This window comes from Triticum urartu, chromosome 7A, assembly GCF_056163025.1.
Source record: "Triticum urartu cultivar PI428250 chromosome 7A, HENAU_Tu73, whole genome shotgun sequence".
Taxonomy (NCBI): Eukaryota; Viridiplantae; Streptophyta; class Magnoliopsida; order Poales; family Poaceae; genus Triticum; species Triticum urartu.
In genome coordinates, this window is record NC_141879.1 from 50,547,464 (window position 1) to 50,558,566 (window position 11,103).

Here is an 11,103-nt window from a genome sequence, read left to right on the forward strand (position 1 = left end):
CATTACATGACTATTGTTTGCTTCTGAGAAGTATTTTTGCGAGTCAGCTTTGATTTTCTATCTTCACCTCTATGTGTAGTAAAATCATATATTCAGCATGTCACATGCTCTCATCGGGCGCATGCTTCCACAGCTAAATCATCGATCATCAAACAAGCTACAAACCCTGGTATGTAGCGAAACCACATGGGATGGCTTAGGTGGACGGCACCAACCCACAAAGTGGCGAGAGCCACAAGCGGGTTTATTACAATCACGAGAAGAACTCACCCTACTGGTTTCACTTATTTGAATGAATCGATCAGTTGTACCATAGTAGGAATCCTCATTCAATGTATGAATCCCCTCGAGGAAGTGGGGAAGCAAATCCAATTATTTTGTTATGATACGAGCAGTTACAGTTTCAAGGGAAAGTGTGTCTCTTCATTCATGAAGGTAATAAAAGTGAGAACTGACTCTGTTATCCATATAATTCGAAAGAGGATGATCATCTTCTCAAGGAAGCCCGACCTTCTCGCTCTCGGCACATCCGAGTATTTTGCCTAGATATTTTTTTACTATTTTTAAATTGTTTTTTTTCTAAGCGGGTGTGCCTAGACCAAGGTTCCAAAAATCCACATCCGACTCGATGGTAGATGGATAAATTTGTTTTATAAACAATTTGTCATCCGTGGAGTATTGGTGAAGTCTAGTACTCCCTCCGTCACAGATTAGAAGGCACAATTAAATTTGCGTGCGTTTCCACAATAGACAAGGTTTAGGGCACATTGTATTTATTTCTAATAGCTAATTAGTACTCCGATATACTATTTCTATATGCATGCATAGTGTGAATGCTATTTTTTAGCCCATCTCACAACCAATAGATAACCACCTAGGTCCCAGAGAATTTTCAAACGCGCCTTCTAAATCGTGACGGAGGTAGTCCACTTGGGAAATTTTAAAACCGCTGGGAATGAGCGGGTAGCTATCTCAAAAAAGAACAAAAAAAAACAATCAACTTAAAGAAAGCAAATAAGCAGGGGATGCTTTGGTAGACGGCCCGGATACTTTCCCCCACCCCGAGCCCCCCATCGATTCTCGTCTCCCGACGACCCGCGCGGCGGCGCGCATCTGGGGCTCCGCCGGCGGCCGGACTACATGAGTGAGTCCCTCGCTTTCTCTTCTCCCTCCCTCCGTTCTTCTCTCTGCACACAGGGCGCCGCTAGCGGGGCAGGCAGAGCAAGCCCGAGCTTGGCCGGCAGCGCGCGGTGGCGGGGCTGCTGCTTCTTGCCGGCGGCGTGGCAGTAGCGGGGGCGGGTCCTTGGCGCATTTCTTTAGGCGTGCTTTCCCGGTGCAGGAGCAGGAGCAGGAGCTTCGGAGACGAGACGAGACGGGGCTGACGCGCCCATGAGCTTCACGGCAGCAGCTTGATTTCCTCCCCTGAATTCCAGGTTATTTGGCCCGCCCCTAAATCCTAATCTTCCTCTTAGTACCAGTGCTTTGCAGAGAATCTCCATGCTGTTGACTTGTCATCTACAGTAAATATTGCCGAATTGCCAGCAAAGAATGTCCATGGTTTTACAACGACACAAATATGTTAATTTATGCTCCCTCCCTCCGAAAAAGTTTGCACTAACTTGGTGCTAGATACATCAATTTGAGGGATAAATTTTTCCAGACGGAGGGAGTATTCAACAAGAATGTGTGAACATGCCTAGGCTTGGAGGAGCACCTTCCTTCCTTCCTTCCGATTTTGACAACTCTTTGGGGACCCAAAGTTGCTTGTTTGCCCATGGAGTAGCAAGTAGCTACGTACGTGTTTGCGCACCGTTGGACACAAAATTAGGATGGGGTAATCGGAGGCGATTTTTGGTACATCTAGTCAAGTTTGTTCGCCGGTATTGAGAGAGAATTTTCGTCGATACAGAAGGGCACCTGAGCGGGAGAAAGGGAACTGCTGAACAACTTACCTGTCCCATCTTGGCATGGGTCATGGCAACCTTGTATGCCCACGCTTCGCGCACTCCTTGATGATTGGAAACTATAGCCTGTACATATGATCATTTTCCAATCAAGGTTGCAAGTTATTTGGAATTCTAGGAGCATCGTGTGTACAAGTAAACTGAGGAAATATAGGAACACAGAATTATTACAGAAGCCAGTCAAACAGAATAACATTGTCTTCATCAGAAATGCAAGTATTGTGCTCCTGTTTTCGTTTTTAATCCTTTTTTGGCTTCTTTTTTTACCTTTCATCTATCTATCTATCTATCTATCTATCTATCTATCTATCTATCTATATCTATCTATCTATCTATACCTATACTAATTTGTGACTCCCTAAAAATTCTCATGTTAATCAGTAATTATGAACCGTTAATCAAGTGGGACCGAATTATTACGGTGTAGATCTAATCTTTAATCTAGAGAAAAAAATAGGACCAAAACTGATTCTTTTTGGAAAAAACAGATTTTTTGGGCCCGCAAGAGGCTCCGCGTTTAATCCCAAAAATATCTAATCTAGAGTGAGAAGGAAAAAAAGCTAATTTTGTAGGCCCACACAAAGCTCCATCGTTTATATCTTTAATCCAGAGAAAAAAAATAGGACCAAAACTGATTTGTTTGGAAAAAAACAGATTTTTTGGGCCCACAAGAGGCTCCACGTTTAATACCAAAAATATCTAATCTATAGTGAGAAGAAAAAAAAGCTAATTTTGTAGGCCCACACAAATTAAGCTCCATGGTTTGTCTTCTCAGAAAGTTAAAATTATATTCTACCATCCGATCTCCTAGGTCTTTCCAATCTAATCGTACTTGCATCCCTCCAGCAGTCCATGTTTGCCCCCGTTCTCCCGTTTCCTAGGTAGGAATCCGCCCCCTCTCTGTAAATGTCTACTTCGGCTCAGTTTTCACATAGATTGATATCAATCATGAAGGACACGTGTGTGCTCTGCAGATCCCTAACTCTCGGGAGCTCCATGGTGTTGCAGACTTGCGGGATTAAAGTAAGCGACGCAGCAGCATGTGTACCAGCGTGTTAGAGAGAAGGTGGCCGCCGCCGACGCAAGTACGAGCTTTAGCGCTTTGACAGCCTCCTACGACCCGCGTCGACAGTTACTTGAAAGAGAAAGGTGCACCATGATCTAAAATCGATTCTCCATTAAATCTTTTCTCTAGATAATTTGAGCTTAACTGTGAGAGATGGGATAACGTGCAGTATCAATCATGTCGGGGAAGGGACAAATTAGTTGTATATGTAATGGAAACTCTCACCCATCTACCATCGGTGTAGCGTCCAGCACTGCAGGAAGGAGGAGATGATGCATACAACAAGAAGGGATCTGTGTTGTCTGTGATGGTAGTGTCACGTAGCACTCAACAGCTAATTGATGCAGAGCGGGACAAGTGTAATCCTTTCTGTTTGTTTGAATTTTTTACAGAAAAAATTGATAGTAGTAACACCCTAATAGTCGTGTGTCCGTTCATGTTTTGCCCTGAAAACTAGACTGAGTGCAACATTACTACTGCCAATTAATGTAATTAACTTTTAGTGTCATCTCCTAGATTTTTTATTTTTGTCATTAGATGAATTCAGTTTCTCTGATCTCCCCTTTTGCCAAGTTTGCATTTAGCAAAACTGTTTTCTAACTGTTGGAATTAGTGAAGGATGGGAGTTCTAAACATAACAGTATGGCATGCTATCGAGCCTACGGTGTCTGCAACAAAGTGGGGTAGTAGGATTTATATTACTAGAAGCATAGAAGTATTACTAATATATTTTTGATTTTTCAGGCTTGCTCTTGGTTCTATTGTTCGCAAGGGTTCCTTGGTCATGGCTCTGTTGTTCCAGAGGTAATAATTGACAATGCAGATAATTTAATTTCTCACCACTATATGTGCCAGTAGTTGTGATTCTCAAACATTATCTTTTTATGTATTTTTTGGTCTTCTCCTTCCTTTAGATCCAATGATATTTTTGTTGCAACACCAGACATGGAGCATTATTCTCATCTACAAATAGAAGAGAGTCCAGCATGGCTAATCTAGATAATATTGTATGTGGTTCTGTGATCTTCTAAATTATATAACATACAATCTTTATTTCTATTGAAGCACTCTATATACTATTTGTGATGTATACTTAATACCTTACGCTCTCTTATGATTCTTCTTAATTTGTCATTTCACGCGGCATTTTAGTTTCAACTGTTTTTCCCAGAAAATAATTCGATTCAGATACAGATGAGGAGTATTGGACATAGCTAGGGGTACATTACGTGTGTGAGAAAAATGGCAAGCTTTGCAAGGTCATCAGCAAGAGTGTGATTTATACGACTACAAGTGTTCAGCTGTATGATACTATTGAAAGTATTTTTTGTGTTTTCCATTTTTTTAGTCTCTTAGGGTGATTAGAATTGTAAGTTGTCAAGGGTCATGATATGGTTTAGAAGAATGGCAAGCTTTCAACATGACCGTGATTTGTGCTACTAGGTGTTCAGCTGTCTAATGTATTCTTAGAACTAGAAGTATTATGTCTTCTTGGTCTATTTTTGTAGGCTTACACTTATCTTTTATTTGTTGTTTACCAGATAGTTTTGCTCATGACTTTTTTTGCGACAGCGCAAAAGCTTTACGTATTAGAAGAAAAGCAGAAGACAAACAGTCTAAAACGAATAGTATAAATATGCAGTTTAGTTCGGTTTGAGGTTTCTAAATTACATCTTTGTATTACATCTGAATTTGAAATTTGTAGGTCTGGAGCTATTCAAAAGGTTGCCTTTTTTGCAATACCTTCTTCTTCCTTCTTTTTTTCAACAATTTATATCATGTTCACATTTCACATATAATATGTAAAATTATTCGGTTGAATTTGAAGAACATAAGAGTAATTGAAGGACTAGCAGATAAAAATGCTTTATTTATTAAGCTTTCATTTATGCTCCTCAAAATAATAATCGTATCTAAGCATACATGTTCTACCTCGGCATATGGTTTTTATTAGTTATGGTACTGATAGTTAAACATTGCAGCATAACAAGTATAAGAATGTACTTGCACTACTATTTGCACTTCGTGTTGTTCGGTTATAGGTAAATATTTCTGAACTTCAATTTCCCTGTTTGTACAAGCTCTCGACTAACAACTTATTTTCTAAAAGTGTTAGTTGTGCATTTTTCAACAAACCTGCATCTTGCTATGGCAAAATGGTGCATAATTTACTGTAAACATAATTTTATTGATAATCGCATCAATATGTTAATGGTATTGTTTGTTTAAGTTTGTACATAGTTAGCGTTATCAATATATTAGCCCGTGCGAACGCACGGGTTGACGACTAGTTTAATTAATCATAGCTGTATTACATCCAGTCTATCTTGTAACTATTGCAACTTTACTCAACAATTCTTTGTCTTGCTCCCTTTGTTATTTATAGGACATAATGGCGGATATCCAGTTAAGCTGTTACACTATAAAGTCCCATGGGGCCAAAATTGCAAGACTCCACATGTATGACTGGATAATACTTGTCCTCCTTGCTGTCATAGATGGATTGTTGAATATAATTGAGCCTTTTCACCGTTTCGTTGGGAAGGACATGATGACTGACTTGAGATATCCCTTACAGGGCAATACTGTGCCCTTTTGGGCTGTTCCGGTGTGTTCTTGTGCTGCTAATTTTGGACTTTCCATTGTTTACATCATTTTTGTGCCATTCGAAAAGATAGTCCCATTTTTGGAACTCACATGATTTGCAGGTCATTGGAATTGTCTTACCCTTTGCCATCTTTGGTGGAATTTACTTCAAGAAGAAGAATTTCTATGATTTGCACCATGGCATACTGGGTATCTAACATATTCTTAGGCATATGAATATGTTGATATTGTATGTACAAGAAATAATTCGAAACACATATTTTTGTAGGTATTCTTTATTCGGTGCTTATAACTGCAGTGATTACTGATGCAATTAAGGATGGAGTTGGCCGACCGCGTCCTGATTTCTTCTGGCGCTGTTTCCCAGATGGAAAGGATGTAAGATTACTAGCCAAGAACTTCACTTTTTCCAGTCACAAGTTCATCTTTGTTTACCTGCCCATTGTTCAGTTCTTATCATCTATGGAGTCCATATTAACCAAAACTCATCGAAGGACTCTTTTTCAGCTTTATGATAATGTCACTACTGGCGTTCTGTGCCATGGGGAGAAGAGTGTCATCAAGGAAGGTCACAAGAGCTTCCCAAGTGGACACTCATCATGTAAGTCATTTAATATACCTAATGTTTCCATTGGTAATACTGGTGTCAGGCATTTGGTCAGCTATGCCTATGGAATTCTTTAAAACCCAGTTACATACTTGAAGTCGTTTTTTACATCTTTATGATAATCCTCGTTGACACAAACCGTGCTGGGACCTGGGAATAAGTGATGGCTACCTGTTGTTTGCGGTTGGTTGGGCTGCTTGTGTTAGCTGGCTTGTGTTAGCCTCTACCTGTTGTTTACTAAGTAGTGATCTAAACACTCTTATATTTCTTTACGGAGGGAGTACAATGCTAGGTGCCTAGTAGAAAAATAAACCAGTTTTTCCTTAAGCACTGCTGCTTATTTGTAGAGGCTAGATGCTTAATTAGGCATCCCTCCTGTAGAAATAAGCACTGGTGCTTAAGAAAAACTTGGTTTATTTTCCTAAGCACGTCTCTAATCACCTTGCATTGTACAAGGCCTTGGTGGCAGTCATTGAACCAGGGGAACTCTGATGGGTGGCTAGGCCACAATTGGGCATAAGACAGCCTGGCGCATTGGCTACATTGGTGCGATGTGGCAGCGAACCAGGAAGTGCCCCATTTCAGTTTAGATGCTTTGGTTGCTGCTTGGTGTAGTAGTTGTGCGGTAACTAGTTCTGGAACTACTCCAGAGCATAAAAACATTGGGTTTGTCATGTGTACCATTTTGTGGAGGTATATCTTATAATGGACAATGCACATAGGTCATGTGTTTGATTAGGGACCCCACAAAATTGGCCTAGCCTTAGCCTTGTCTCAAGGTTGCGTCCAAAACATGCCCTGTGTGGTGAAATGCAAGTCCTATCAAAAGCATTTTTTTCTAGGTAAAAGCAATAAGTTTTCAGGCCAATTCAGTATCAAAACTGGGGGTCTCAGTCTTTTTATTGCCCACATGTACAATCTATATATGTTGTAGTGTTGTTACAATTGCATCAAATAGGTTGTGGCTAGATCACCTAACTAGACCGTCAGTATAATAACCTGTTTTCTTTCACCTTGTGCTAATAATCAATCTATTCCAGGGTCTTTCGCTGGCCTGGGCTTCCTCACGTGGTACTTAACTGGGAAAATCGCAGTTTTCGATCGTAAAGGCCATATCGCAAAGCTGTGCATCATTGTTCTGCCTCTACTTACTGCTGCGCTCGTTGCCGTTTCTCGGGTGGATGACTACTGGCATCACTGGCAAGATGTGTTTGCAGGAGCTATCATAGGTTTGTCTGCCATTTGTCGTTGTTGCGTAAATTAGTTATACAGATGACCTTCTAGACGCCCATAGTTGATTAATAAAAAAAATTATTCTCCTGTTGCCCTTTGCAGGTCTCACAGTGTCCTCGTTCTGTTACCTGCAATTTTTCCCATATCCTTTCGACGCAGATGGTGCCTCCTCCTTTTACCAATCGAGTTTTGAGTCCTCCGTGGTTTCTCAGTGATAAAATACTTAGCAAGTACTGATTTCCATTGCAGGATTGTGGCCTTACGCGTACAACACCCTCCAGCTAGCCGAGGCGGGCATTGCAGCAAACTCCTTCAGCGTGCAGCCCACAGAGGAGACGGTAGAAGAAGGACAAGGTGAGGGTGGGATCGCCCTGAGAGACGCCGTGCGGCCCACGGAGGAGATGGTAGAAGAAGGGCAAGGCCGGGGTGGGGTCGCCCTGAGAGACGCCCTAAAATATGATGAAAACTAGGAGTGGAAGGATCCGGCGACACCCTAACTACAACGACCGTCCGTGGGCTTACGTTTTCGATGCACGTCGCAGGCGGCTGTCTGGGAGCTGTTTTTCTCATCACACTTTGGTTTGATTGGTGTGTTATTGACCTGCTGGTGTTTTGTATGTATGTGTGCGTTTGTGTTGTTCACCATTTGTTTGTTAGAGGTTGATTGGATGGTTAGGCAAGTGAGGATCTGGCGTGGTACATTACCTAGTCAGTGCTAGTGGAGTGGGTGAGGACATTGTGCACTAATTATTTCTTGCTTTTTCAGCAAGCAGTATGTATATATGATTGCTTTGTTTTGTTTTGTTATCCAACCTGTGCTATTGATTGGCTGCTCAGATAAACTGGTTTGTTATCCAAAGATGTATAATCAGAAAATTTTGCTAACATGCAGGGATTCTCTAAGTACTACTCCCTCCGTTCGGAATTACTTGTCTCGAATATGGATGTATCTAGAACTAAAATACATCTAGATACATCCATTTCTGCGACAAGTAATTCCGAACGGAGGGAGTACCAAATTTTGCTGCTGTTTTGTATATTTCAATGTAATACATCTGATTCAGAAATTGCTACCAAATTCATTGATCAGAGAAGAACCAGGACCAAAAATAAGTGCCCAGGAGGGCAAGCACCGGCAAAACAAAAGGAGGTGCAAAAGAAGAAGAGGAATACAAAACAAAAGGAGGTACAAAAGTACACTCAGCCAGGGTCAAAAGGAATTCCAGCTCCGGCCAAATTCCACAACTGAATTTCCTCTCTAATCTTGTGCACCAGCTGATAGAAATGCGGTAATTCTAGTTTGAAGAAGCGCCTATTCCTACTCAGACCACATCTGGAACGGGAGCGTTTGTCCTAGCGAAAGCCAAACTTGCCATGCCAAACCACCTAAAGTTGCCATGGCAATTTTGTAAGAATTGTGGCATGCTTGAATGCAGAAAATTGCCATATGTTCGATCATGATTAGGTTTTTGGGACCATTTTACTCGCAGCTATTCCTCTTCCACACTGTCGAACACAAATCACTGAAGATATCAAGGAAACGCTACCAAATCTCATAGATAAATAGCGATCCATGTATAAACATTCAACCCGGCACACACAACAGGGCAACAAGGAAAATTGACAGATAATTTAGGACAGTAGGCACTTAGAATCACGAAGCAAAGAACCTAGTCATACAAAACCCAGTTCTCATACTACAGAAAGTTTCAAAAATATCTTGGTACGCTGGTGTCTCTCCACCCTTGTAAAAGGATTTAAAGACACATATCAAGGGGTAGCATAACTACTGGTCGCTGATGGTCACTTCGACCTCAACGCCGGGCTCAATGGTGATCGAGGTGATCTGCTTGACGACGTCTGGGGAGCTGACGAGGTCGATCACCCTCTTGTGCACCCGCATCTCAAACCGATCCCAGGTGTTGGTACCTGTTTTAGCAGACCAAGAACAAGTAGTTAGAATGAGTTCTTCTCAAAATTTTATTTTAAGAAAAATGCACAGAAAGATAAAGAGACAACTGATTTGTGATGAGCTGAGCATCAGGTTTAAAAAGCTCGATTTCGAAACATCAAATGGATCAGACTAATCATATGCATCATCATTTGCTCAGCCCATCTACTAACTGCAAATGCTTCATTCTTGGTAAGATAAGATGTTTAATTGTTAAAACTAATTGTACCATAAGCGACAATCATGTGGTACAGGTTAAAAAAAACGTGCAGAGGACTACACTCCTACTAGAAGGAACAGGTGCAAAGAAGAAAATAATCATAAGACAGGCTAGCCATCAGTCTTAAAAAGCTCGATTTTGTATTCCTCGAAGAAAATCTCAGGAATATGTTGTTTTAGCATCATCTGACCAGCCCATCATAAAACATAAACAGAAAATCAACATCGCACATGAGCAACTGCCGTGGATAGGACCACTGCTAGATTCAGTGTGCCATAGATTTCAATTGAGAAACAGATGACCAAAATATGTAGGATGACCAACAACCAAGAACGATACTCGTAATCTAACTTAGCAGCGAATGAAGCAAGCAACAGTTTTAAAAAGCTCGGTTTAAGATACCTCAACGATGTGACATCTCAGTAGCATCTCCTTGTAACATCATGTGCTCAGCTGACAAACGGTTCATATGCAACTACTCTACATTATTACCACTGTAATAGAGCTGCATCTCAGATACACAAGAACAAAGCAGTACGTTGATTGATGGCATGCTAGGCATCAGTTTTAAAAAGCTCGATCTTTAGATCATCAAAGGCCGGAGAGGCCTCAGCGGTCTAAATGTTTCACATCCTCTGCTCAGCACACCACCATCAACGTAACGGCAATTCAAACCATAAGACACATCCTTACTCACATGGACTACCAGGACCTGATACGATGCACGGCATGTAGGCAAAATAAAAATGGGATCAAGCAGGGGAGAGGGGGTGGGTACCTTCTCCACAGGGGGACTTCCTGGTGGTGATGTTGAGCACCTTGGTGGGCATCCGGATGGGGCCCTTGACCTTGAGCTGCTTCTCCTTGGCGCCCTTCACCAGATCCGAGCACACTGCGAAGCAACACGCGTCAGATCGGAGACGCACAAAGCGGGAGCGAACGGGGAACAAGGAAGGAAAGGGATCGGCGGGCACCCACCCTTCTCGAGGTTCTTGACGGACTTGGAAGAGAGGGTGATGCGGATGCGGTGCTGCACCTCCTGGGTGCCCTCGAACCCGAGCTTGCCCGACTTCATGGGCGGCGCGTAGGCCAGCTCCGTCGCCATGGCTGCCGGTGGAGGATGGTAGGGAGGAGGCCGCGGCGCTGCAAGCGAGCTAGGGTTTGGGGCGCAGAGGAGGAGGCGGCGGCGGCGCTGGGGATGGAGCTCGCTAGGTTTGCTCTAAATCTAATGCTAATAACATGACCAAGAAATAAATCCAATTATAGCCACAGTCAGGGATTTTACATGCACCCGGTCAATATTCATAGAACAATTTTGATCATGCCAGATTGCGGAGAAATAAAAGTTAGGTTGTTCTGCTGCGAGCAAACGGCAAGCATGAAACTGAGTAAAACTGAAAGAAACCGAAACATGAACAATGAGCAACTCACAATTAACAGTTGGCTTAACTAAAA

General features: G+C 42.0%; 2 protein-coding genes, 2 non-coding genes and 2 pseudogenes across 5 annotated transcripts; 1 reads left to right on the forward strand and 5 right to left on the reverse strand.

Moving 5' to 3' along the window:
* Window positions 1-1,045: 1,045 nt before the first annotated feature.
* On the forward strand, window positions 1,046-8,284 carry LOC125521455 (lipid phosphate phosphatase 2-like). 2 transcript variants are annotated; one of them, XM_087535983.1, is made up of 11 exons: window positions 1,046-1,144; window positions 1,340-1,433; window positions 2,973-3,113; window positions 3,775-3,834; window positions 5,417-5,638; window positions 5,739-5,826; window positions 5,906-6,015; window positions 6,145-6,238; window positions 7,285-7,473; window positions 7,580-7,639; window positions 7,727-8,284. In XM_087535983.1, exons 5-11 carry the CDS (start codon window positions 5,423-5,425, stop codon window positions 7,945-7,947), a joined length of 978 nt encoding a protein of 325 aa, XP_087392109.1. In that variant the 5' UTR covers window positions 1,046-1,144; window positions 1,340-1,433; window positions 2,973-3,113; window positions 3,775-3,834; window positions 5,417-5,422; the 3' UTR covers window positions 7,948-8,284. The 2 variants fall into 2 exon arrangements, with proteins under 2 accessions (XP_087392109.1, XP_087392110.1); XM_087535984.1 differs by having other exon boundaries at window positions 3,775-5,638.
* An 813-nt stretch (window positions 8,285-9,097) lies between these two features.
* LOC125521454 (small ribosomal subunit protein uS10-like) lies at window positions 9,098-10,864 on the reverse strand. Its single transcript, XM_048686504.2, has 3 exons — window positions 10,627-10,864; window positions 10,427-10,540; window positions 9,098-9,406 (listed from the first exon to the last, which is right to left on the reverse strand). Exons 1-3 carry the CDS (start codon window positions 10,751-10,753, stop codon window positions 9,264-9,266), a joined length of 384 nt encoding a protein of 127 aa, XP_048542461.1. The 5' UTR covers window positions 10,754-10,864; the 3' UTR covers window positions 9,098-9,263.
* Window positions 9,512-9,586, reverse strand: LOC147957599 (small nucleolar RNA SNORD36; annotated as a pseudogene).
* On the reverse strand, window positions 9,760-9,839 carry LOC125526082 (small nucleolar RNA SNORD36). Its single transcript, XR_007291548.1, has one exon. It is a non-coding gene; the product is annotated as a small nucleolar RNA SNORD36 (small nucleolar RNA).
* LOC125526085 (small nucleolar RNA SNORD36) lies at window positions 10,016-10,099 on the reverse strand. The gene has a single exon (XR_007291550.1). It is a non-coding gene; the product is annotated as a small nucleolar RNA SNORD36 (small nucleolar RNA).
* LOC125526084 (small nucleolar RNA SNORD36) lies at window positions 10,204-10,289 on the reverse strand (annotated as a pseudogene).
* Window positions 10,865-11,103: the final 239 nt, after the last annotated feature.